Source organism: Diaphorina citri, unplaced genomic scaffold (genome assembly GCF_000475195.1).
Source record: "Diaphorina citri unplaced genomic scaffold, Diaci psyllid genome assembly version 1.1 scaffold10, whole genome shotgun sequence".
Lineage (NCBI taxonomy): Eukaryota > Metazoa > Arthropoda > Insecta > Hemiptera > Psyllidae > Diaphorina > Diaphorina citri.
In genome coordinates this window covers 115,507-140,456 of record NW_007377449.1, presented here as the reverse complement: position 1 = coordinate 140,456, position 24,950 = coordinate 115,507, and the positions used below count along the sequence as shown (strand labels likewise).

At 40.1% G+C, this 24,950-nt stretch overlaps 2 protein-coding genes and 1 long non-coding RNA gene across 4 annotated transcripts; 1 reads left to right on the top strand and 2 right to left on the bottom strand.

Annotated features, from left to right (window-relative positions):
• Window positions 1-1,337: 1,337 nt before the first annotated feature.
• LOC103505867 (endochitinase) lies at window positions 1,338-15,398 on the top strand. Of its 2 annotated transcripts, XR_003390534.1 has the most exons (10): window positions 2,010-2,373; window positions 2,804-3,026; window positions 3,359-3,482; window positions 3,753-3,950; window positions 4,194-4,272; window positions 10,323-10,534; window positions 12,789-13,343; window positions 13,740-13,808; window positions 14,247-14,669; window positions 15,026-15,398. XR_003390534.1 is itself a non-coding variant. In XM_026820980.1 (9 exons), exons 1-9 carry the CDS (start codon window positions 1,671-1,673, stop codon window positions 13,908-13,910), a joined length of 1,803 nt encoding a protein of 600 aa, XP_026676781.1. In that variant the 5' UTR covers window positions 1,338-1,670; the 3' UTR covers window positions 13,911-14,204. The 2 variants fall into 2 exon arrangements, 1 of the variants encoding a protein (XP_026676781.1); XM_026820980.1 differs by lacking the exons at window positions 14,247-14,669; window positions 15,026-15,398 and adding an exon at window positions 1,338-1,745 and having other exon boundaries at window positions 2,208-2,373; window positions 13,740-14,204.
• LOC103505855 (N-acetylglucosamine-6-phosphate deacetylase) lies at window positions 8,344-24,950 on the bottom strand. Its single transcript, XM_026820867.1, has 11 exons — window positions 24,431-24,950; window positions 24,047-24,186; window positions 23,351-23,485; window positions 22,735-22,864; window positions 21,698-21,786; window positions 20,967-21,116; window positions 18,277-18,438; window positions 17,461-17,602; window positions 16,459-16,501; window positions 15,901-16,178; window positions 8,344-9,625 (listed from the first exon to the last, which is right to left on the bottom strand). The coding sequence occupies exons 1-10, from the start codon at window positions 24,630-24,632 to the stop codon at window positions 15,902-15,904; spliced, it is 1,470 nt and encodes a 489-aa protein (XP_026676668.1). The 5' UTR covers window positions 24,633-24,950; the 3' UTR covers window positions 8,344-9,625; window position 15,901.
• On the bottom strand, window positions 17,559-19,122 carry LOC113465973. The gene is made up of 3 exons (XR_003390536.1): window positions 19,098-19,122; window positions 18,277-18,365; window positions 17,559-17,602 (listed from the first exon to the last, which is right to left on the bottom strand). It is a non-coding gene; the product is annotated as an uncharacterized LOC113465973 (long non-coding RNA).

The window sequence follows — 24,950 nt, the reverse complement described above, 5'->3', positions numbered from 1 at the left end:
AAAGAAGGAAGACAGAATAGGAGAAAGCCAGCCGTTCCGACAACAAACATTATCCGTTCAGGATAAAATCCGCTCCGGGCGGAAATCGAACCCGCGACCTAGTGCTTACATGCTTACCCTACTATTAACGTGTACATTCAGCTATTAAAAACAAAATTGATAGGTACCTACCTCCTTCTTTTTGTTGCTTTTGAGTTATGTTGAAGTGTTCTCCTTAGGGGGGCTCTTTCTGGCTGTATGATAGGGCCTTAAGGCCAACACCAATGACTGTATGGTAGATGGTAGAGCCCTAAGACCAAAAATGTCAAATAAAGGGAGCTCTTCCACCCAACCACATTTCATGGCCACCCTGTAACTATCTTCCATAAAGAAAGGGCAATATAAAGGCAGATAAATTACTCGTAGTGTAGAAGGAGTGGTCTATTGGCTGAAAATGAGTGCTGAAAATTGCTACACAGCTAACACAGCCCATTGGAAATTTTGCTCAACTAAGTAATAGTGAGCAAGTGAGCTTAAACCCGCCCCTGGGTTACATTTTCAGAGCTGCTTAAAGAGAGGGCCGAGCAATTGTCTCAAAGGATATCAGAGTTGGAATTGAATCACGCAAACAAAAATGCGTTTGAAATCCATGTCAAAGCTTTAGAAGAGAGGATTGCTGATTTAGAGGTGAGAAACTTAGATAATAGTATTGTCTAGTGAAAAAAAAATCGCAGGTATAATAAGTATTGGGAATAACTTCAAGGGACCGTCTATCATCGTCTACCTACCTATATGTGGTTGGGTGGAAGAGCTCATTTCTGAGAATCCTGCCACGTTAAATAAAACAAACAAAAAAAAAAAAAAATACGTGTCCGAAATAAGCTGTTTGTATTTTCGTGCAACCTGACTGGGTCGGAGCTAGTTGTATTTCCTAACCTCATTAAACGTTCCAATTGGAACCAATAAACTTCAAAATTACTTTCTATTGCACATATTTCCAGAGAGAAAGAGATGAGCTGAAGAGAACAGTAGCCCAACTAAATCAGATCATAGATCAGCAAAGTGAAAATTTGATTCATAACGATGTCTACAGAAAAAGGGTAAGTACTTAATTGTAGTAGGTATCTATTCCCATGAACATTATAAGTAACTTAAAATAGCAGCTCTCCTTAAAAAAGCCTAAATCAAATTATTCATTGTGTCTTTATTTCCTACTGTCCTACATGGTCTGAATTCTGAAAGGGCCTTGGCCGTTCAAAGGAAAAGGTTGTTCCTAGCATATTTCTTCTCTAATAGCTTAGTTAGTAGGAAAGTTCAATCTTTGAATCTGAGCGTCCACTCAGTTCCTTGAGTGAAAATAAGCGCCCTTTTTTAAAACTATTAAAAAGATCCAATCATTTTTTTTTCAATACTGGGCTAATGACAATCGAAGTCGTGCCCCTTTTAAAATAATTTATGAAAATTTGTCAATACTCTCACCGGAATTTGAACCCAGAAACCTCGGAGTTAAGAGCACCAAGTGACCTCAGTCAATATTTCGTCCGTTATTTTGTGACTGACTATAACAGACTGATATCTTCACTATCTTTTATTTCGCAGACGTCCCGGCCAGGATATCCTGTTATTTCAGTAACTGGGCAATCTACAGACCCGGAATTGGCAAGTACACCATAGATGACATTCCCGCGGGTATGTGCACTCATTTGATCTACGCGTTCGTGGGCATCAGCAACAGTACGTGGACTCTGGAGGTGTTGGATCCTGAGGTAAGGAATGAGACAGGCCATCGATGGTCCAATTTAAGCGGAGTCGTTTGAAGACTGTAGATACGGACTTAGTGGGATACTAAATCATGGAGCCCGTCTCACAATAGAAGTGTAGTCGCCTAAAAAACCAAACTTATAAACTAAAATGATAGACTGTCTCTCGTTTTCATAGGTTTGGTTTTTTAAGCGACTACACGCTTCTAAAAGTCGCGCGACTCCCAATTTGTGACAGGCCTAGGTTTAACTAGATTGATGAAATTTGACAAAAAAGTTTAGCACTAAAAGAGAATTGTCGACTCATGTACATTGGTTTTGGACCGTCTGATTTGATAAGAAATGCCGATCCATTTCTCAATTACTCACGAGAAAACAATAGGAAAGTTTGGTGTTTTCAGTGGTGTTTTGGGGGTAAAAAAGGGTCCTGCAGATATCCAGGTCAAAACGTCACTTTCTCTTTTCCAGGTTGATGTGAAGGAGCATGGGTTCCGGAATTTCACCGCTCTGAGGAAGACACATCCGGGATTGAAAGTGGAGGTGGCAGTAGGCGGCTGGGGCGAAGGGGGAGAGAAATATTCCGCCATGGTGGCCGACAAAACGAAACGAGCCACGTTTATTAGAAGCATTGTCGGTGAGAACACACAAGCCGCTTTTCACAAAGTCTGATCATATTATGAAGGACCTATTTGTGGTGAAGCTGAGATTCTCTTCATAATTCTTGCTTAGAAGCATTAGCATCAGAACATGGCCCCAAGTCAAGGCCGTATCCGGAATTTGGCCGAGGGGGCCGAGAGTTCAAACAGTGATGTACCATGGGGAAGGGGGGGTATATGCTCCAAAGTCTCGGAGTCTGGCCTACAAGAGAAAAAATTAAGCTCGAGAGGGTGGGGGGCAATCCCCTCCCCTACATACGGTCCTGCTTCAAGTGAATTACGGCTGGGTTGTTCCCGGATAGATGGGGCGTTTGAATGTAACATACAAACTTGATGTAGTATCTAACTAGATTAGATTGAGCTCGATTTCCACAGATCTAATGATTATAACTTAACTCCTTTCTCCAGCTTTCATGAAGAAATACAACCTGGATGGGTTTGATTTGGACTGGGAGTATCCCGCCGCTTCGGACAGAGGTGGCAGCTTCAGCGACAAGAACAACTTCTTCTTCTTTGTGGAAGAGCTGAGGACGGCGTTCAACAAGTTTGGGAAGCACTGGGAAATTACCATGGCCGTTCCGATGGCCAAGTTTCGACTCAATGAAGGCTATCATGTGCCAGACCTTTGCGAGTAAGTTAGAAAAAAAAAGAGGTTTGATAGAGGAAACTGTAACTGCTAAGGTCTTATCGTCTGGAAATTGAAGAAAGAAGGAAGACAGAATAGGAGAAAGCCAGCCGTTCCGACAACAAACATTATCCGTTCAGGATAAAATCCGCTCCGGGCGGAAATCGAACCCGCGACCTAGTGCTTACATGCTTACACTAGCCCCTTTTAATTTTCTATTTAACACAGCACATGTATTGCCCCAACGGTCGACCATTCTTTAATGGTTGACCAACAATCCTCCAGTTCAGGGCTCAAGACCACTCCAGAGTAACCCTATACACGTTCCACTGTTACAGACTTGTGGACGCTATTCACGTCATGTCTTATGACCTCCGAGGCAACTGGGCAGGATTTGCCGACGTCCATAGTCCACTTTACAAGAGACCTTCGGATCAGTGGGCGTACGAAACACTCAATGTGGTAAGTTTTTTTGTCATTAGGAAACTTCTCTCTTAGCCAGCCTAGTTAGCTTGGTTGGTAGCGCGTCTGCCTTGTAAGCAGTAGGTCGCGGGTTCGATTCCCGCCTGGAGCGTATTTTATCCTTTCTCCTATCCTGTCTTCCTTCTCTCTTCGATTTCGGGACGATATAACCTTAGCTGTTACAGTTCCCTTTATCAGATTTTCATTTTTATTTTATTTTTTACTTTTTTTAATCTCCTTCATACTGAAGGCCTCCTATTTTTCTTTCAGAACGACGGTCTTCAGTTGTGGGTAGACAAGGGATGTTCTCCTCGCAAGCTAGTAGTGGGGGTGCCATTCTATGGTCGCTCGTTCACTTTGAGTTCCGGAAACAACAACTACAACATTGGCACCTACATTAATAAGGAGGCTGGAGGTGGAACACCAGGTCCCTATACAAATGCCTCTGGATTCATCTCGTATTATGAGGTAAGGCAAAGACTCCAGGACTCCAAATCGACAATCAGTCTTCAACTCAACAACTACTTTTGCTTCAAAGCTTCTTGTTGCTTCTTTGAAAGAAATATTGTTTTACTGAAAATCTGAGAAATTGACGGCATGAACATTTTGATCCATGGCTCACTCATAGATTGTTCTGATTCAGATTATGCTTGCATAGGTATCGACTTTTCTAGTCTGGTGAATTCTTTTATTATATTATTATTTCCACAGATTTGTTCCATGGTTCAGGAAGATAAATCCTGGGTTCAGAAGTGGGATGATATTGGAAAATGCCCTTACACATATCAAGGTAAGAAAACCTATATGGTATGGCTTGTTGTTATCGGTGAGCACTGGTAAGTTACATATTGTTAAAGTTGAAACCGTAGTCAATGCTGCCCCTTCAGCCTTCACATGTCTCTCAATTCTCTTAGTGGGAGGGGTGAGGGGTAAATAGAAGGTACTGGATTCATCTCGTATTATGAGGTAAGGCAAAGACTCCAGGACTCCAAATCGACAATCAGTCTTCAACTCAACAACCACTTTTGCTTCAAAGCTTCTTGTTGCTTCTTTGAAAGAAATTGTTTTACTGAGAATCTGAGAAAATGACGGCATGAACATTTTGACCCATGGCTCACTCATAGATTGTTCTGATACAGCTTGCATAGGTATCGACTTTTCTAGTCTTGTGAATTATTTATTATATTATTATTTCCACAGATTTGTTCCATGGTTCAGGAAGATAAATCCTGGGTTCAGAAGTGGGATGATATTGGAAAATGCCCTTACACGTATCAAGGTAAGAAAACCTATATGGTATGGCTTGTTGTTTTCGGTGAGCACTGGTAAGTTACATATTGTCCAAGTTGAAACCGTAGTCAATGCTGCCCCTTCAGCCTTCACATGTCTCTCAATTCTCTTAGTGGGAGGGGTGAGGGGTAAATAGAAGGTACTTAAGAATGAAAATCAAGTCCATAAGAGCAAAGTTGTTGTGCTTGATAGTAGGTAAATCCAAAAAAGCTTACACCACCACACCTTACAAAACAGAAATAATAGAGCTGTCGAAACAATCGAGAATCAAATGATAAATCACATTCATTTTGCCTTCAGGCACCCAGTGGATCGGGTACGAAGATCCAAAGAGTATCCAAATTAAGATGGACTGGATCAAATCTAAGGGGTACGCTGGAGCCATGACTTGGGCTATAGATATGGATGATTTCCAAGGACTTTGTGGACCCAAGAATGCCCTGATGAGCATTTTGTACGAGAACATGAAAGACTACAGGGTTCCTGTGCCTCATGTTTCTATTACACCACGGGTAAGTGTTGCACTTTTTCACTCTATAGGACTGTTTCGCCCTATACCTTGTAATACGAGAAGGTTTAAGTAGGTACTTCGTAAAAGGTTTGAAAACGTCAATAACAACAGTGTTTGAATACCAAAGATCGGTAATAGTTAATTACGTAGGTAAATTGAGATACAAGCCTACGTTATTTCTTTTCAAGTACTTTTACTCGTTCTCCAGAACATTAGGTAGGTACCTATACAGTATACATACCTATTACCGTAAGAGGTATGTAAAAGTACTTGAAAAGAAATAACGTAGGGTTGTATCTCAATTTACCTACGTAATTAAATCAATCATTTCCCAATAATGAAGACCTAGCAGAGTACGAATAGAATAGCAAGAGTACTAACACATAATCCGATAAAACCATTGATGATAAATGCATACGTTTTGCTGTTAAACAAATTTTTAGCAAAGCCTACAGCAAAATATTGTTCCTCTGTATACATAGTCATATAAGACATAACCTATAGTCCTACTGTCCTACATGGTCTGATTTCTGAAAGGGCCTTGGCCGTTCAAAGGAAAAGGTCGTCCCTAGCATATTTCTTCTCTAATAGCTTATTTAGTAGGAAAGTTCAATCTTTGAATCTGAGCGTCCACTCAGTTTCTTGAGTGAAAATAAGCGCCCTTTTTTAAAACTATTAAAAAGATCCGATCATTTTTTTTTTTTTTTTTTCAATCCTCTCCCCGGAATTTGAACTATAGCTAAATCAAACTTTTTTCAAAGGTGATGTGTGAATGTGTGTAGGCGAACAGAGCTTTTAAATAAATAACGACAAAAATGGAATACTCGTAGACATAAATAAATTTTATCAGGTACCTAGGTAGTTTTTTTTTTCTTCGAAAGCTCAGGCAGATTATCATTTTGGGAAGACACTTTATGGAATCTACCTGTAACACGTACGAGTGTATTTTCACGCGTTTCCATCCTGTTTTCATCTAGATTGATGGCGTTTCCTTTTTACGGAAGTATTGCACTTTTGGCGAGTCTCATTTTCATCTCGATTTCTCCTACGTCTGGGGATGACTCAGGTGAGTACCTATATACCTACAGCATTTTCTTTATACCTACATACCTACTTTCTTAGTTACCTAGGTAGGTAGGTAGGTAAGTACCTAATAAGGTCGGGAGTAAAATGTAGCTACCCTCAAAAACCAAGGTTCGAAATGTGACTTTTTCGGGGGAACCACTAGGTTACTAGGTTTCGCCCGGGGGCCACTGGGTCAATAGATTAACTGGGGGGGTACTCCAAATTATAGGCATTTGGGGCCCCTGAATATGTCCCTGTGGGCATTGCCGAAGGAGCCTCGAGGGGGAAGAGCTTTATTTTTGTTCCTTTACTATGGGGCAGACTCTGAAAATTTAGAGCATACACCCCTCCTCGGGTATCGAACCTACGATCCCGATTACAGAGGCCATTTTCTTCACCCAGTGAGATCACTTTCATTTGCTGACTATTCAAGCATTTAATTTCCTACACTTTCCATTATATTGGTCCTATGGTATTGCTTCCGGACTTCAATTAGTCCCAACAGTATTGGTTCAATAAGTCCTCTCTTCAGTCCAACAGTATTGCTTCAATTAGTACCATCTTCAATTCAATTAGCGGTCCTTATATCCATTAAACCAATCTGTGACTCAATGAACCTAGAAGCGGAAAAATATGATAGGTATTATAGGTAATAGGTATGTACCTACCTAATGTTCTGGAGAACGAGTAAAAGTACTTGAAAAGAAATAACGTAGGGTTGTATCTCAATTTACCTACGTAATTAAATCAATCATTTCCCAATAATGAAGTCCTAAGCTTTATTTTTCTTCCTTTACTATGGGGCAGACTCTGAAAAGAGAATACACCCCTCCTCGGGAATCGAACCTACGATACCGATTACAGAGGCCATTTTCTTCACCCAGTGAGATCACTTTCATTTGCTGACTATTCAAGCATTTAATCTCCTACACTTTCCATTATATTGGTCCTATGGTATTGCTTCCGGACTTCAATTAGTCCCAACAGTATTGGTTCAATAAGTCCTCTCTTCCATAATAGTATTGTCTAGTGGCAAAAAAATTCGCAGGTATAATAGGTATTGGGAATAACTTCAAGGGACCGTCTATCATCGTCTACCTACCTATATGTGTCCGAAATAAGCTGTTTGTATTTTCGTGCAACCTGACTGGGTCGGAGCTAGTTGTATTTCCTAACCTCATTAAACGTTCCAATTGGAACCAATAAACTTCAAAATTACTTTCTATTGCACATATTTCCAGAGAGAAAGAGATGAGCTGAAGAGAACAGTAGCCCAACTAAATCAGATCATAGATCAGCAAAGTGAAAATTTGATTCATAACGATGTCTACAGAAAAAGGGTAAGTACTTAATTGTAGTAGGTATCTATTCCCATGAACATTATAAGTAACTTAAAATAGCAGCTCTCCTTAAAAAAGCCTAAATCAAATTATTCATTGTGTCTTTATTAAAGTTATCCGAATAAAATTAAATCTAAATCTTCTATCAATATTTAAGAGAGCTTCAGTTTTCCGTTGTTGTGTTACATCCACTACCTTCTAACGTCTTTGAACGACCTTGTCAGGAATGCGGAAAACCCAAGAGGTCATTGAACTCTTGACTGGAATGTTGCCAGACTTCCCTTTTTTTGGACGAGTCCACTTTGATCCTTATTTGGAAGAGTCCATTGTAATAGTAATCCAAGGTTACATACCTAGCTTTTTACTTTTGCTGGGTACCTACCTAACTAATTTTATTACCTAGTTCCTAGTTGTCTACCTATTATCTAATTTAAATTTTCTACGATTAGATAATAAATTTAATTTATTGTAAATTTTACTATCAGTCTATCTTTCTTTAATCTTTATTGTTTGATTGTTTCAGGTGGAAGAGCTAGAAGTTCTTAATAATGAACTGATTCGAGAACTGAAGGAAGAAAAATCTCATAATTGAAAGCTGAAAAAGAAACGCGAATTTAATTTTCTTCTCTTTTATGGATAAAAGACAAATTACTGATTGGCTTAGGTTCGATTCCTAGATTTGACAAAAATTTCCATTAGTACTTCGATGAAAAAAAAAGACAATGTAATTTTGTCACATCCACTAACAAGAGATGTAATTTTGTCACATTTTGTAATATACCTATTACCTACACCTATACACTTATAAATAATTTACGTATGTATTAAACGGAGCTAAATTTGATAATACTTTTTACATTAGGTAGGTTACCTAGTGGTCGGTAGGTCCAGTGTCATACGATGAAGTTTAGGTTATTCACCTTATCTATCTGTCTACAATTCTACATACATAAATAATTAAACAGGTATCTATACCTACTATCTACTGATAAATAACAGTAATCACCGTGACTATAATTTACCCCTGAGGACAATTTGTATCTATTTGGTGTCTCGTGATGTCTCTGAACTTTCAAATCAATTTGGTCTGATAACAATGGTGCTCCGAATCTTGCATTGTTCGCTCATTGTCCGTTGTTGTTGTTGTTGTTGTTGTTGTTGTTGTTGTTGTTGTTGTTGTTGTTGTTGTTGTTGTTGTTGTTGTTGTTGTTGTTGTTGTTGTTGTTATAGACCTATGGGTTTTACCATTCATTTCCATCTACGATTCCATGGTTAAAGCTAAGTCAAAAGGTACCTATGGTACTCGTATTTACCTTGTACGTAGAATGAAATTACCGAAGTACGTATAAATCATTACAATTACCTATAATACGAGGGTGTTGTAAAGGGTTATTTTTCCAATATAATATGTATACGAGGGATTAATGGAGGAACTACCTAACAAAGTTATAATAAGTACCTATAGTATAAAACAAAATAAAAATCATTTTACCTACCCATTGCCTTTTCAAATACACAAAAGTAGGTACCTACTATTAAGGTGTACATTCAGCTATTAAAAACAAAATTGATAGGTACCTACCTCCTTCTTTTTGTTGCTTTTGAGTTATGTTGAAGCGTTCTCCTTAGGGGGGCTCTGGCTGTATGATATGGCCTTAAGGCCAACACCAATGACTGTAGGGTAGATGGTAGAGCCCTAAGACCAAAAATGTCAAATAAAGGGAGCTCTTCCACCCAACCACATTTCATGGCCACCCTGTAACTATCAGGCGCACGTCTTGGTCAATAGTGCGTCCCTTGTCCAGTAATGACATTACCTCATTGTCAACTATGCAATTAGTATGCGCGGCGGCCCCCAGTGTTCTCTTAGGTCATTGGCAAGCACCTTCTTCCTTCTCAATGACGCATCCTCAATTCCTCATTCCAGAGGTAAGTACCTAAAAGAAGAAGAAGAAGAAGAAGAAGAAGAAGAAGAAGAAGAAAATGAAGGAGGAGGAGAAGAAGAAGGAGGAGGAGAAGAAGAAGAAGAAGAAGAAGAAGAAGAAGAAGAAGAAGAAGAAGAAGATAATAATAATAATAATAATAATAATAATAAAAACAGCGGTGATACGAGAGCACGTTTCCCAACTAAGCAACGTTACCCGTGGTTGGTATCCGGATTCCGGATATGCAACCATCTGGACACTCAGGCTGGCTGAGGTTAGCGTGAGGATTTTGAGGAGGCGGGTAGCTTTTCGCCAAATGAAGGGTAAAAAATAAAGGAGATGGTAAAAATTCTGCGAAAAAGGAATGGTTGTTGGGGCAAGGGCGTATGTACTTTTTCGCCCTTTCGCCTGTAACTTTAACTGCCAAGGTCTTATCGTCCCGAAAATCGAAGGAGAACGGGATAGGCAAGAGCCAGCCGCTCCGAGAACGAACATTATCCGGTGCCTATTTAAAATCTTCTGGACGAGCTCTGAAGACCATTACGAAACGGTAGCATCGATTTCCTTATCAGATAGTTATAGATAGAACAGAGAAGTCACCAAATAATAGAGGAAGGGATAACAATGGAGTGCCAGTTCATTGTATGGGTTCTGGTTTTGGTATATTAGTTATAGTCAGATATTGGATGGACATTCATTTTGCCTTCAGGCACCCAATGGATCGGGTACGAAGATCCAAAGAGTATCCAAATTAAGATGGACTGGATTAAATCTAAGGGGTACGCTGGAGCCATGACTTGGGCTATAGATATGGATGATTTCCAAGGACTTTGTGGACCCAAGAATGCCCTGATGAGCATTTTATACGAGAACATGAAAGACTACAGAGTCCCTGTGCCTCACGTTTCTATTACACCACGGGTAAGTGTTGCACTGTTTCACTCTATAGGACTGTTTCGCTCTATACCTTGTAATACGAGAAGGTTTAAGTAGGTACTTCGTAAAAGGTTTGAAAACGTCAATAACAACAGTGTTTGAATACCAAAGATTTGAAAAAGTTGATAAAAACAGTGTTCGAATAAAAGTAATCATACAGAGTACGCCTATACAGCATTTTCTTTATACCTACATAGTTTCTTAGTTACCTAGGTAGGTAGGTAGGTAGGTACCTAATAAGGTCGAGAGTAAAATGTATAGCTACCCTCAAAAACCAAGGTTCGAAATGTGACTTTTTCCGGGGAACCACTAGGTTTCGCCTGGGGGCCACTGGGTCAATAGATTAACTGGGGGGGGGGGGGGCCCAACGGTCGACCATTCTTTAATGGTTGACCAACAATCCTCCAGTTCAGGGCTCAAGACCACTCCAGAGTAACCCTATACACGTTCCACTGTTACAGACTTGTGGACGCTATTCACGTCATGTCTTATGACCTCCGAGGCAACTGGGCAGGATTTGCCGACGTCCATAGTCCACTTTACAAGAGACCTTCGGATCAGTGGGCGTACGAAACACTCAATGTGGTAAGTTTTTTTGTCATTAGGAAACTTCTCTCTTAGCCAGCCTAGTTAGCTTGGTTGGTAGCGCGTCTGCCTTGTAAGCAGTAGGTCGCGGGTTCGATTCCCGCCTGGAGCGTATTTTATCCTTTCTCCTATCCTGTCTTCCTTCTCTCTTCGATTTCGGGACGATATAACCTTAGCTGTTACAGTTCCCTTTATCAGATTTTCATTTTTATTTTATTTTTTACTTTTTTTAATCTCCTTCATACTGAAGGCCTCCTATTTTTCTTTCAGAACGACGGTCTTCAGTTGTGGGTAGACAAGGGATGTTCTCCTCGCAAGCTAGTAGTGGGGGTGCCATTCTATGGTCGCTCGTTCACTTTGAGTTCCGGAAACAACAACTACAACATTGGCACCTACATTAATAAGGAGGCTGGAGGTGGAACACCAGGTCCCTATACAAATGCCTCTGGATTCATCTCGTATTATGAGGTAAGGCAAAGACTCCAGGACTCCAAATCGACAATCAGTCTTCAACTCAACAACCACTTTTGCTTCAAAGCTTCTTGTTGCTTCTTTGAAAGAAATATTGTTTTACTGAAAATCTGAGAAATTGACGGCATGAACATTTTGATCCATGGCTCACTCATAGATTGTTCTGATTCAGATTATGCTTGCATAGGTATCGACTTTTCTAGTCTGGTGAATTCTTTTATTATATTATTATTTCCACAGATTTGTTCCATGGTTCAGGAAGATAAATCCTGGGTTCAGAAGTGGGATGATATTGGAAAATGCCCTTACACATATCAAGGTAAGAAAACCTATATGGTATGGCTTGTTGTTATCGGTGAGCACTGGTAAGTTACATATTGTTAAAGTTGAAACCGTAGTCAATGCTGCCCCTTCAGCCTTCACATGTCTCTCAATTCTCTTAGTGGGAGGGGTGAGGGGTAAATAGAAGGTACTTAAGAATGAAAATCAAGTCCATAAGAGCAAAGTTGTTGTGCTTGATAGTAGGTAAATCCAAAAAAGCTTACACCACCACACCTTACAAAACAGAAATAATAGAGCTGTCGAAACAATCGAGAATCAAATGATAAATCACATTCATTTTGCCTTCAGGCACCCAGTGGATCGGGTACGAAGATCCAAAGAGTATCCAAATTAAGATGGACTGGATCAAATCTAAGGGGTACGCTGGAGCCATGACTTGGGCTATAGATATGGATGATTTCCAAGGACTTTGTGGACCCAAGAATGCCCTGATGAGCATTTTGTACGAGAACATGAAAGACTACAGGGTTCCTGTGCCTCATGTTTCTATTACACCACGGGTAAGTGTTGCACTTTTTCACTCTATAGGACTGTTTCGCCCTATACCTTGTAATACGAGAAGGTTTAAGTAGGTACTTCGTAAAAGGTTTGAAAACGTCAATAACAACAGTGTTTGAATACCAAAGATTTGAAAAAGTTGATAAAAACAGTGTTCGAATAAAAGTAATCATGCAGAGTACGAATAGAATAGCAAGAGTACTAACACATAATCCGATAAAACCATTGATGATAAATGCATACGTTTTGCTGTTAAACAAATTTTTAGCAAAGCCTACAGCAAAATATTGTTCCTCTGTATACATAGTCATAACATAAGACATAATCATCTATTTTCTTCCAGCCTGAATGGGACAGACCTCCCAGCACTACCCCCGAGGACATAGATTATGCTCCCACCTTTACGTTCACCACAAAACCCGACCTTCCATCGACCCCAACCACAACAGCCACCACCGAATCATCAACTCCAGAAGTCACCAAACCTGTGGAACCACCAACCACACCCAAGTACAAACCCAACAAGCGACCACGACCTTCCATCACGGCCAAACCTCCGCGCACAACTACGGGCAAACCTGAGACGAATCGACCTGACAGTGCTGAATCAAATGAGACGAATGGACCAGACAGTTCTGAGACGAATCAGCCAGGGAGTTCTGAGACGAATCGACCCAAACGTCCAGTGAAAAGGCCACTTCGCCCAACAGTCAACCGACCTGATCGCCCACCAGTAAACCGACCTAATCGACCTGAGACTGTTGAAGCAACCAGTCAAGAAGTTCTGGAGCCAAGTCCTGAGGTCCCTGAGGAAAACCGGCCGGAAGGTAACCTACCCGAAGAGACTGAAGTGGATTGTTCTAATGATGGATTCCAGTCGCACGCTCTGTGCAATAAGGTGAGTGGCCTGAATTTATTATTAAATTTGCAATAGGTTAAAAATGGGGTGATGTAGCTACATATACCGATAAAATTGAATATTCTACTGCCTAAAATAGAGCACCTACTATCAACGCAACGTATCAACATTAACTCATGTAGGTATCGATTTACAAAGCTGTTTTCGAACGAATTTCTAATCTATTCCAGAGTCTTTTTAATGGGTTTAACGTCACTACTAAGGTTTTTAGTGACGAGGGTTTGACCCACCATTTTGTGACAAGATACATACCTGGTTACTTTCATTAACCTCAATCAGCCTGAGAGGTGTCGTGAAAAGCCAGCAGCATGGGTTCTCCCATATCACCCAGTATTGCATATTCTAACCTATTGTTCCCTTTCTCTCGCCCCTCAGTACTACCAGTGCGCGTTCGGCAAACCAATCGAATTCACGTGTCGACCTGGTACCTACTTCAACCGGAAAATGAGCGTCTGTGATTGGCCGGAAAAAGTCGATGTTACCCGATGTAAAATGGTCAAACCCCTGAAGACTGTCGAATATGAGGATGAAAACTACTTCCTGTGAGACCAGAATGGGTTAACTGGAAGAATAAATCTGTTATAGATCTCTGACCAAGACCCAAGTATTTTATAGGACACCTGACACTAGAATGGGTTAAAACTAAGACCATTTGTCGATCATATAACAAAGGGTAACTTTTACAAAGTGCTCTGTTGGAAAACAGGACCTTGGACCTATGTAGGAACTCTACCAATAAATCCTTTCTATGGTAACAAAACTGATTCGGTCTTAAACTAAACTTGTGTCTTAGTGGGTGGCCCAACGTCAAAAAAGCTGCATTTCGTCAGGAAAGCACCAAATTTGGCATGGACCTTCATTTGGACCATAAAAAATCGGAAAATGAGCGTCTGTGATTGGCCAGAGAAAGTCGATGTTACCCGATGTAAAATGGTCAAACCCCTGAAGACTGTCGAATATGAGGATGAGAACTACTTCCTGTGAGACCAGAATGGGTTAACTGGAAGAATAAATCTGTTATAGATCTCTGACCAAGACCCAAGTATTTTATAGGACACCTGACACTAGAATGGGTTAAAACTAAGACCATTTGTCGATCATATAACAAAGGGTAACTTTTACAAAGTGCTCTGTTGGAAAACAGGACCTATTTAGGAACTCTACCAATAAATCCTTTCTATGATAAAAAAACTGATTCGGTCTTAAACTAAACATGTGTCTAGGGTGATCTGGATTGACCAAATGTTATACTGAAACCAACAGGCACACAGATTTTATGATTCAAAATAGGGGCTTTCTATCTAGGTAACATAAAAAAACTGATTCGGTCTTAAACTAAACATGTGTCTAGGGTGATCTGGATTGACCAAATGTTATACTGAAACCAACAGGCACACAGATTTTATGATTCAAAATAGGGGCTTTCTATCTAGGTAACAGACTAAATTGATGTACCCTGTTAGCCTATTACCTACAAAAACTCTTAGTACAAATAAAAATTAACTATTAAGGATTCTTTCATGAACTTTTATGCTTTGGTAACAAAACTGATTCGGTCTTAAACTAAACACGTGTCTAGGGTGATCTGGATTGACCAAATGTTATACTGAAACCAACAGGCACACAGATTTTATGATTCAAAATAGGGGCTTTCTATCTAGGTAAAAGACTAAATTGATGTACCCTGTTAGCCTATTACCTACAAAAACTCTTAGTACAAATAAAAATTAACTATTAAGGATTCTTTCATGAACTTGAATGCTTTGAACTATGTATATATTTTTTTGTATATATATTTTTTAAAGAGGTTTGATAGAGGGAACTATAAATGCTGAGGTCTTATCGTCCCGAAAGCGAAGAGAGCAGGAAGACAGGATAGGTTCAGTGTGAGTTGAGAGCGAGAATTTTTGTTAATAAATAGGGATGGTAATGTTGTTGTTTTCAAATGATCGGAGTTGATTATTAGGTCAGTTTCCCTATATAAGTAAAGTATAAGTAGTGCTTTATTTACACTGTCAGCTTAGATCAAGTTATTTATGCTTTGAACTATGTAAGTATGTATATATATTTTTTTTTTGTATGTACATATATATTTTTTAAGAGGTTTGATAGAGGGAACTGTAAATGCTGAGGTCTTATCGTCCCGAAAGCGAAGAGAGCAGGAAGACAGGAGAGGTTCAGTGTGAGTTGAGAGCGAGAATTTTTGTTAATAAATAGGGATGGTAATGTTGTTGTTTTCAAATGATCGGAGATGATTATTAGGTCAGTTTCACTATATAAGTAAAGTATAAGTAGTGCTTTATTTACACTGTCAGCTTAGATCAAGTTATTCCATTATATGTACCTCAACAGTGACATTCAGCTGGACATCTGTTCCGTGTTGTCTCTGTATACACACAGTCGCCAGCAATCCAAGTGGAGTACACATGTAACCCCTCGTCCAGAATAACAAAATCAGCGTCTGCACCGAAGTCCAGCGTTCCCTTGTGTTGTTCCAGACCTAACGCTTTGGTTCAAGTTATTCCATTATATGTACCTCAACAGTGACATTCAGCTGGACATCTGTTCCGTGTTGTCTCTGTATCTGTATACACACAGTCGCCAGCAATCCAAGTGGAGTATACATGTAACCCCTCGTCCAGAATAACAAAATCAGCGTCTGCACCGAAGTCCAGCGTTCCCTTGTGTTGTTCCAGACCTAACGCTTTGGCAGGATGGAGGGAAGCCACCTCCAGAGCGTGGACCAGGGAACAGCGAGTGGACCTCATGAAGAATTGAACGCAGCCGTTGAACGGTGTGATACTGCCTGTGAGGATAGATATGAGATAATATATTAGGTCAAATCATGAATTCTTCGTGGTAAAGTTTTGCAAGCCTGGTGTGATTTGTAAGTTCGATTCCCGCTTAGGCTGAACGTTATCCAAAATAGATAAGATAGGCTACGTTTCGTTGGCTTTCTCCTATAATGTCTTCCCACTCTATTCGATTTCGGATAATGAAACCTCCGTTGTTACAGTTCCCCAGATCAAACCACTAAAAAAAAAAAAAAAAAAAAAAAAAAAAAAAAACACGGACCAGGGAGCAGCGAGTGGACCTCATGAAGAACTGGACGCAGCCGTTGAACGGTGTGATACTGCCTGTGAGGATAGATATGAGATAATATATTAGGTCAAATCATGAATTCTTTGTGGTAAAGGTTTGCAAGCCTGGTGTGATACCCACTCGGCCACAGAGGTTACCATTTTAGACCGCGGGAAACAAAACTGTTTAGACTGTGGGAGTAAAAGGACTTTTACTCCCAGTATCATTCTGGCAGGATAAACAAGGTATATTCTATTCTATTCTAAAAACCGTATTGCTGGCCTACTTAGCTTGGAAGGTAGCCTGCCTTGTAAGTTTGATCCCCCCAAAAAATACCACTTCGTGGCATAAAAAAGACCACGCCAAGTCGTTCCTCCCAAAATAAATCAAGTGCCCACAAAAAATAAACAAAAATCCATCCCACCCCCAAAAAAGATTGAAATCAATTGCATTCCTCCGATATGTAAAACTGAGGCAAAAAGGTTCCTCCAACAACCGTAAAAAAATGATTTGCCTTGAAATTTTTGAGGGGCAATAGGGTTTTGGGCAACATTTATTACCAAACGCTGTCCCATTTATTACCAAACCTTCCATCAAAAACCATCGGAAAGAAACCCTATATGCTAGAGAAGACATTTGAAAAGGTTAATAAAATCGGCGTAAAATTAGCTTCGTATATAAAATTAACTTTGAGGTAATCTCCTAATATCCACTAGGTTCTGCCTCTTCATCGTGCCTCTCTCTTTCTCTCTCCCCCCCCCCTCTCTCTCTCTCTCTCAAACTTCACCTCAAACACCTCTAGTGGGGCAACCTCTTTGTCAGCCACCAACATCCATAACTTTCTTTATATATATATAACTTTTCCATCTTTTGTAATGTCAAAACCTTTGTTGTATTATTATTGATGTTAATAAATGAGGCCTTTTTAAACTGTTGGCATAATGGGACTTTTTAGTCTTAGCCGACAGTATAAATAAGGTATATTAAATAAATAAATAAAAAAATATAAAATTACCTTCGGGGTGAGTCGAATTGGCGATCCTCAGAGCAGAAGGATGCGTGTGAACACCGTCAGCAATGATACCGTAGTACACTTTGCTACTATCTATGTTATCCGAACTGAGAAGTCCTATGATACCAGGATCCCTGTGGTGGAACTGTGAAAATTATAAGGATTGGATAGGATTTTTATTTTATTTCTTGAATAATTCAATCTCGAGCTCAATAAACTTTGATCTGAATTCTCCTCGTCTAAAACTTTAGCAAAATAACTCAAGTAAGCAAATGATAAAATATGCATAGTTAGGTAACACTTCAATACTGAAAGAAAAGCTATCGATTTTATGACGCCAAGTTTTTTCCAAAAGTTTTTACGGCAGGGATTCCCAAACTGTGGTCAGTCAGAAGGTTTCAAGTGGTCCACTAGGTGGTCCCAAAAAGAAGAAAGAAGGGGGTGCTGAGTGTCCTTGAGAAATCATGAAATTCAAAAGTGGTCCGTGGCTTGAGCAAGTTTGGGAACCCCTCTAAAGAGAGTCTCTATCATTTTCATAGGTTTGGTTTTGCAGGCGACTAAGCGCTACTATAAAAAGTGGCGCTTCTACGCGTCAAATGTGAGACAAGCCTTCAGAAGGTTCACCACATATTACTCAGGTTGGGCTTTCCATTATTGGCACATACTAATAATGAAACAAGCTCTTTTGTAAACATTATGTAATGTATTATGTTGTTAAACCCATGAAATACACGAGACCTTGTTTCGACTGCTGGTGTAAAGGGACTTTCTAGTCTCATTCGAGCAGGATAAGCAAGGTATATTCTATTCTATACTTACGGGAAGCATTGCATTGAATAGGTGGGTAATGAGGGAAGCTCCGTGCCTTACTGCCTCCTCAGCTATGTGTATGTCGGCAGAGGAATGACCTGAATAAGAAATAATGAGAACTCTTGAGTAACGTTCTTTACCACCTAACCTAACAGCTAAGAATGTGGGCAGCTAAGAATGTGGGGAAGACGAGGACTCTTAAGTAAAAAGGCATTATTTACCACATAACCTAGCAGCTAAGAATGTGGGGAAGTTCGGATAATTTTATTGGGGTTGATGGCCTTTGGTTGAAGTTTCATGAGCCTCCATGATCACCCCTGAAGTAACTGAGAATGTTGGGAGATGGAGAGATTGCTACAACAAAAATCTAACCTAACCTTTAGAGCTCTAATATCTGCATTGGACCAAATTTTCAGATACATAAGCATGTCTTATTTCCGTTAGGACTTGAACTAGTGATGATGCTAGGCTGGTTAGCTTGGAAGGCACCTCGTCTGCCTTGAAAGCGCTAGGTCGCGGATTCAATGCCCCTCCGGGGCGAAGTTTATACTAGACGTCTCGAGTGCAACACTAACTTGAACCCGTGTACTTCTGCTTGCCAACTGAGCGCCTAACCACTAAGCTACCGACAAAGGGTATGTCTTGTGCTTGTGCCGGTCAATCACGTTCAGACCGCCTGACAGACCTGGGTCTGAAGATTTTTCCGCCACACACGTTCCACCTAGGTCTGTTTCTGTCAGACGGTTTGAAAGTGAGTGGCTGAAAGTGAGTTACCGTTTGTATATTCACGTACCAACCTATTTCTTAGCCTCTTACGTATACGTACGTACCTAGAGAAACGGTGATCCCTTGTTCACAGAGTACGAATAGAATAGCAAGAGTACTAACACATAATCCGATAAAACCATTGATGATAAAGGCATCTACTTGACGGAAAATGCATACGTTTTGCTGTTAAACAAATTTTTAGCAAAGCCTACAGCAAAATATTGTTCCTCTGTATACATAGTCATATAAGACATAATTTTATTTTTTCAACTATAGAATTATGAAAAAAGTAACTATGGCTATCCATAAAATATTTTTAAATCATAAAATTATGTACAAAAAAAAAGACAACAGTGGGATTCGAAACCCCACCCGCTCATCAGTTAGTCAGAGATCACACTTCTTACCACTCGGACACGCCGACTTCTGTCTTTACGAAGCACAAAACTTCCTTATTAATCAACTCGAGCGATAATTTAGAATTTTTCCCCTAAAAATCACTCTTTTATCAAATTTAAGGCTGAAGGGGCCCTTTGGGGGCCTTGAAAATACGAAAAGGCACCCCTACCACTCACGAGAAAAAAAATGAGCCATCAACCAACAAAATCGGTCCAGTGGTTTAGGCTGTAGAGCGGTAAACGTCAAAGAAGAAGCGGAAGCGGAAGCGGAAGCGGCAGCAGCAGCAGAAAATGATGAAAAATTTGACGTTTTTCAAAGTCAAATATCTCCGGCTAAACTTAACCGATTTTGATGACATTTTTTTTCAACTTGGTCTACTTTCATGCCCCAACACACACACGCAATCCGTTTTCTTCCATCATTTGTAGTTGTCTGTCTACAACTACCTGAAAACGGCTACTTTCCCTGTCGCGTATAATATCTCTAGTAGCGCGGTCAAACTTTCTTGACTTGGCGGGGCGGAGCGCTACCGCGCTCCTTAATAATAAATCCATTTCCCAACGGCAATCCTTTGATCCCGGGCAACGAACCCGCGACCCCCGGACCAGAACGCGAAACCACCAGACCGGAAGCTTATCATCTCTCACATTTATGATCATTATGATGGAAATATTATGCTGATGGAAAAATCCCAAACGAGGATTTGCAAAATTCGAAATAATATTCATATGAAAACGAGTGTAATACATTCCACACAAATATAAAAGTAGGGAGGGAGGAAGAGGAATGGGAAGGAGGAGAGAAGTAGAGAGGAAGAGAAGAGAGAAAAAGGGATGGAGGGGAATGGGAGAGAGAGAAAAGGGGATGGAGTTAGACAGTTAGAGGAATAGAAGAGTTAGGTGAGGAGAGATGGGGAAGGGAGAGAAAGAGGAATAGGACGGAGAGAGAGTTCCCCTGGAAATGGAGGATTAGGGGGAGAGAGGAGGAGATAAAATATAGGAGGGAATATGAAAAGGGAGGGGTAGACAGGAGAAGGAAGGAATGGTAGGAGTATAGGAGAGGGAGGGATAAGGAAGGAAGGAAGGAGGTAGTGCTGGTGGATAATGACTGAACGAAAAAAACAAGTTCCAAGTTTCTTTCTTTTTCGGTCCGTCTGTAGTGACCAAAACTCTCGAACGATTCATCTGAATTTGGTGAAGTTTGGCAAACATGTTCGAGAAACAAAGAAAATTTTGCCTTTAAATTTAGACCTTTTGGGAGTTTAAAAGGGAACTTTTTTACTGATATCTACAATAAAATTCACTCAGTTCACTAAAACAGTTGTGCGTTTAAAGGGGAGAGCGTTTTAAAGAGGTGGAAAGGAGCTCAATATGGGGGTGTTAAAATCAAGTGAATATTTCCTGATAGATTGTGAAAGAAGGAGAGAAAAAACCATCGGAAAGAAACCCTATATGCTAGAGAAGACATTTGAAAAGGTTAATAAAATCGGCATAAAATTAGCTTCGTATATAAAATTATCTTTGAGGTAATATAAAATTACCTTCGGGGTGAGTCGAATTGGCGATCCTCAGAGCAGAAGGATGTGTGTGAACACCATCAGCAATTATACCGTAGTACACTTTGCTGCTATCTATGTTATCCGAACTGAGAAGTCCTATGATACCAGGATCCCTGTGGTGGAACTGTGAAAATTATAAGGATTGGATTGGATTAGATAGGATAGGATTTTTATTTTATTTCTTGAATAATTCAATCTCGAGCTCAATAAACTTTGAGCTGAATATGCATAGTTAGGTAACACTTCAATACTGAAAGAAAAGCCACCGATTTAATGAAGCCAAGTTTTTTCCAAAAGTTTATACGGCAGGGATTCCCAAACTGTGGTCAGCCAGAAGGTGTCAAGTGGTCCACTAGGTGGTCCCAAAAAGAAGAAAGAAGGGGGTGCTGAGTGTGCTTGAGAAATCATGAAATTCAAAAGTGGTCTGTGGCTTGAGCGACTAAGCGCTATTATTAAAGCGCGTCTATGCTTCCTATGTGAGACAAGCCTTCAGAAGGTTCACCACATATTACTCAGGTTGGGCTTTCCATTATTGGCACATACTAATAATGAAATAAGCTCTTTTGTAAACATTATGTAATGTATTAATGTATTATGTTGTTAAACCCATGAAATACACGAGACCTTGTTTCGACTGCTGGTGTAAAGGGACTTTCTAGTCTCATTCGAGCAGGATAAGCAATGTATATTCTATTCTATACTTACGGGAAGCATTGCATTGAATAGGTGAGTAATAAGAGAAGCTCCGTGCCTTACTGCCTCCTCGGCTATGTTGATATCCGCAGAGGAGTGACCTGAATAAGAAATAACAAGAACTGTTAAGTGAAAAGGCGTTGTTTACCACCTAACCATTCGAGCTCTATAAATGCATTAAGCAGAAAAGAACCATCCATAAGGGGAATTGCCTTACGGATGGTTCTATTTTGCTTAATGCTGTCCAAATATCTACAATAGGAATGGGAACACACCTCAGATAAATGAGCATGTCTTGCTTCGGTTAGGACTTGAACTAGTGACTTCTTTCTTCTTCAGCCTATTCACCTTAGAAGGTAGCTCGTCTGGCTTGTAAGCGCTAGGTCGCGGGTTCCATTCTCGTCCGGGGCGAAGTTTATCCCAGACAGATGAGCTTTTTTCGTCATGTCTCGCGTACAACACTAACTTGAACCCGTGTACTTCTGCTTGCCAACTGAGCGCCTAACCACTATGCTACCGACAAAGGGTATGTCTTGTGCTTGTGCCGGTCAATCACGTTCAGACCGTCTGACAGACCTGGGTCTGAAGATTTTTCCGCCACACACGTTCCACCTAGGTCTGTTTCTGTCAGACGGTTTGAAAGTGAGTGGCTGAAAATGAGTTACCGTTTCTGTAAGCAACCTCCTTGGCCGAGTGGGTATCACACTAGGCTTGCACGCAGGAGATCCGGGTTCGATTCCCGGCGGGGCCGAGGTTTTTTTCGGCTTTTTGCTTGGAGTTCGGGGTGCACTCAGCCTCGTGAGGACAATTGAGTAGCTACTATGATCGAGTAGCGATCAGTGGCGGCATTACAAGTCGAAGAGACGAGCGATAATACATATGATGATTGAGTAAATGAAAGACTTGTAATACTGTGATACCCACAAAGTTGTGAGAAAGCTCTCTGCTTTACCACAAAGAGTCAAAGATGGCATGATGATAGCATAGAGTTACCGTTTGTATATTCACGTACCAACCTATTTCTTAGCCTCTTACGTATACGTACGTACCTAGAGAAACGGTGATCCCTTGTTCCACCAATTTATCAATGACTTCCATAGAGCCTGCTAGTTCTGGAGCTAAGGTGATGATGGCAATGTTGGATAGGTTCCCATACACTTCACGCACCGAGTCGAACCCCTGTAAAGAAGAATAAGAATGGACGGCTTAAATATAAGCTCTTGAGTTAAAACTGGCCATAACTAATTAACTATTGTGTGATTGGTTGACTCATTAGAAGGTACCTAATTAATTAAAAGTTCAATAACGGCTTTCATTAAGTCAAACTGGAATTTCATTGGCTCAACAATGTTGAGGTAAAGATAAAGCCAAAAAAAAAAAAAAAAAAAAAAAAAAAAAAAAAAAACTTCACGCACTGAGTCGAACCCCTGCAAAGAATAAATAAAATGGACGGCTTAAGTGATGACGTAAAATTGGCCACAAATAATGTGTGATTGATTCATTAGGTATTTATTTAAAAGTGCATTGACGACTTTCGTCAATCAAACTAGAATTTCATTGGCTTATAAACAATGTTAAGTTAAAGATAAAAAAAAAAAAAAAAAAAAAAAAAGTGTTGGTTTCCCAAAAAAAAGGTCTATTTGATGGGAAGCGAAGAAAACTTACCTTATCAAAAGTGACTATTTTAGACAGCGAGTGGGCCCCTTTCTTATCGGGGCTTATGAAGGGCCCCTCTACGTGTGCTCCGAGAACGGTAGCCCCATGTTTGCCCCCGGGGGTTTTCCTCAGCCTCGACAACACCTGAAAGGGCAATAAAAACATTAATTTTAGGGAATAAGAAGTATTATTCCTGGACAATCCCGTGGTGCCAAATCGAGGGTAGCTTTAGCTTGTCGTCACATCAGCGTCACTTGGATTGTTAAACGCCTGACACCAAAGATTTTTGCAGTTTAAGAAATAATGGAAAAAAAAAAGTAAAAATAGGTCCCGGCTACTTTGGACTTTTGAAACAAGTTGGTTGCCTTCTTATTGGAAATATTGGATAGTTTTTAAATTCGGACAGTACCTTCTTGTACACCTGAGGTTCAGAGGTGACCAAAGTGGGGCAGAAAGAGGTTACGCCATGGGCCAAAATGCCTCTTGCTACTATGCTGACATTAGGGAGCATTATTCCTGGACAAACCCGTGGTGATAGCTTTTACCGGCCATTGTTGCCAAATGGAGGGCAAACGCCCGTCACTGAAGACAGGACTTTAGCAGTAAAAGAAAAAAAAATGTCCCACTTCCTACTTTGAACTTTTAAAACAAGTTAGTATACCTGCTTCTTAAATATCTTTTAAATTCAGACTGTATATATGTTACCTTTTTGTACACCTGAGGTTCAGAGGTGACCAAAGTGGGGCAGAAAGAGGTTACGCCATGGGCCAAAATGCCTCTTGCTACTATGCTGACATTTTTATCCACGGAATCTATATCGTGCGAGAAGTCCACGCCAAATCCTCCTGTAAAAGAAAATTGAAACATTAATTTTAATGTGGGTTCGATTCTCACCCGGGCCGAACTTTGTCCTACTCCTACACAGATAATGTTTAGTTCTTGGAGCAGCTGGCTTTCTATCCTGGAATCGGGACTCCCACAGAGAGAGCATATGTGAAGTGCTCTATACCTGCCCAAGCAGTACCTACATACACCTGACTACGTATATTGCTAGACTGGTATCCTCCCATAAATACAATAGGTACTAACCATTAATTTGAATATCTATAAATCCAGGAGCGATCAACTTGCCGCCACAATCGAATCGAAAGTCCGCCATTCTTCTTTCATCATAGAAGATTTTCTCCGGGTCAACGATTTTCCCATTCTGAATCCAAAGATGCTCGTCTATAATTTGGTGGTCGCGCAAAATTTTACAGTTGAAAAATTGAGTCAGTTTTGAGTCCCCCATCGAAAAAAATAAAACGGTGGAAATAATTTACAAGATTTTTTTATTGTTTTTGAAATAACTTTGTAGGTATGATGATTACTGATCAATTTATTCAAAGAATTTTCACATCTATTTAGCTAATGGGACCGGAAGCTAAGCTAAGTGTTGAATTAGGAACCGATTAGGGTAAATGGTAAAAGTTGAAAGGAGCACACTAATTAGTCTAATTACGTAAAAACACACCGCACAAGTACAACTTTACGTTCAAAATAAATCAACAACGATAAACAATCGTATTTTCATGTAAGTACCTTCATGTAGAAGAGCAAGCAATATACT

Coding starts and splice junctions, on each gene's coding strand:
- LOC103505867 (XM_026820980.1), top strand. CDS start 1,671: ATGTGCACTCATTTGATCTACGCGTTCGTGGGCATCAGCAACAGTACG. Junction 3,483..3,752: donor CGTACGAAACACTCAATGTG/GTAAGTTTTTTT, acceptor TTTTTCTTTCAG/AACGACGGTCTTCAGTTGTG. Junction 3,951..4,193: donor GATTCATCTCGTATTATGAG/GTAAGGCAAAGA, acceptor TTATTTCCACAG/ATTTGTTCCATGGTTCAGGA.
- LOC103505855 (XM_026820867.1), bottom strand. CDS start 24,632: ATGGGGGACTCAAAACTGACTCAATTTTTCAACTGTAAAATTTTGCGC. Junction 24,187..24,430: donor TATAGATATTCAAATTAATG/GTTAGTACCTAT, acceptor TTTCTTTTACAG/GAGGATTTGGCGTGGACTTC. Junction 23,486..24,046: donor AACCTCAGGTGTACAAAAAG/GTAACATATATA, acceptor TTGCCCTTTCAG/GTGTTGTCGAGGCTGAGGAA.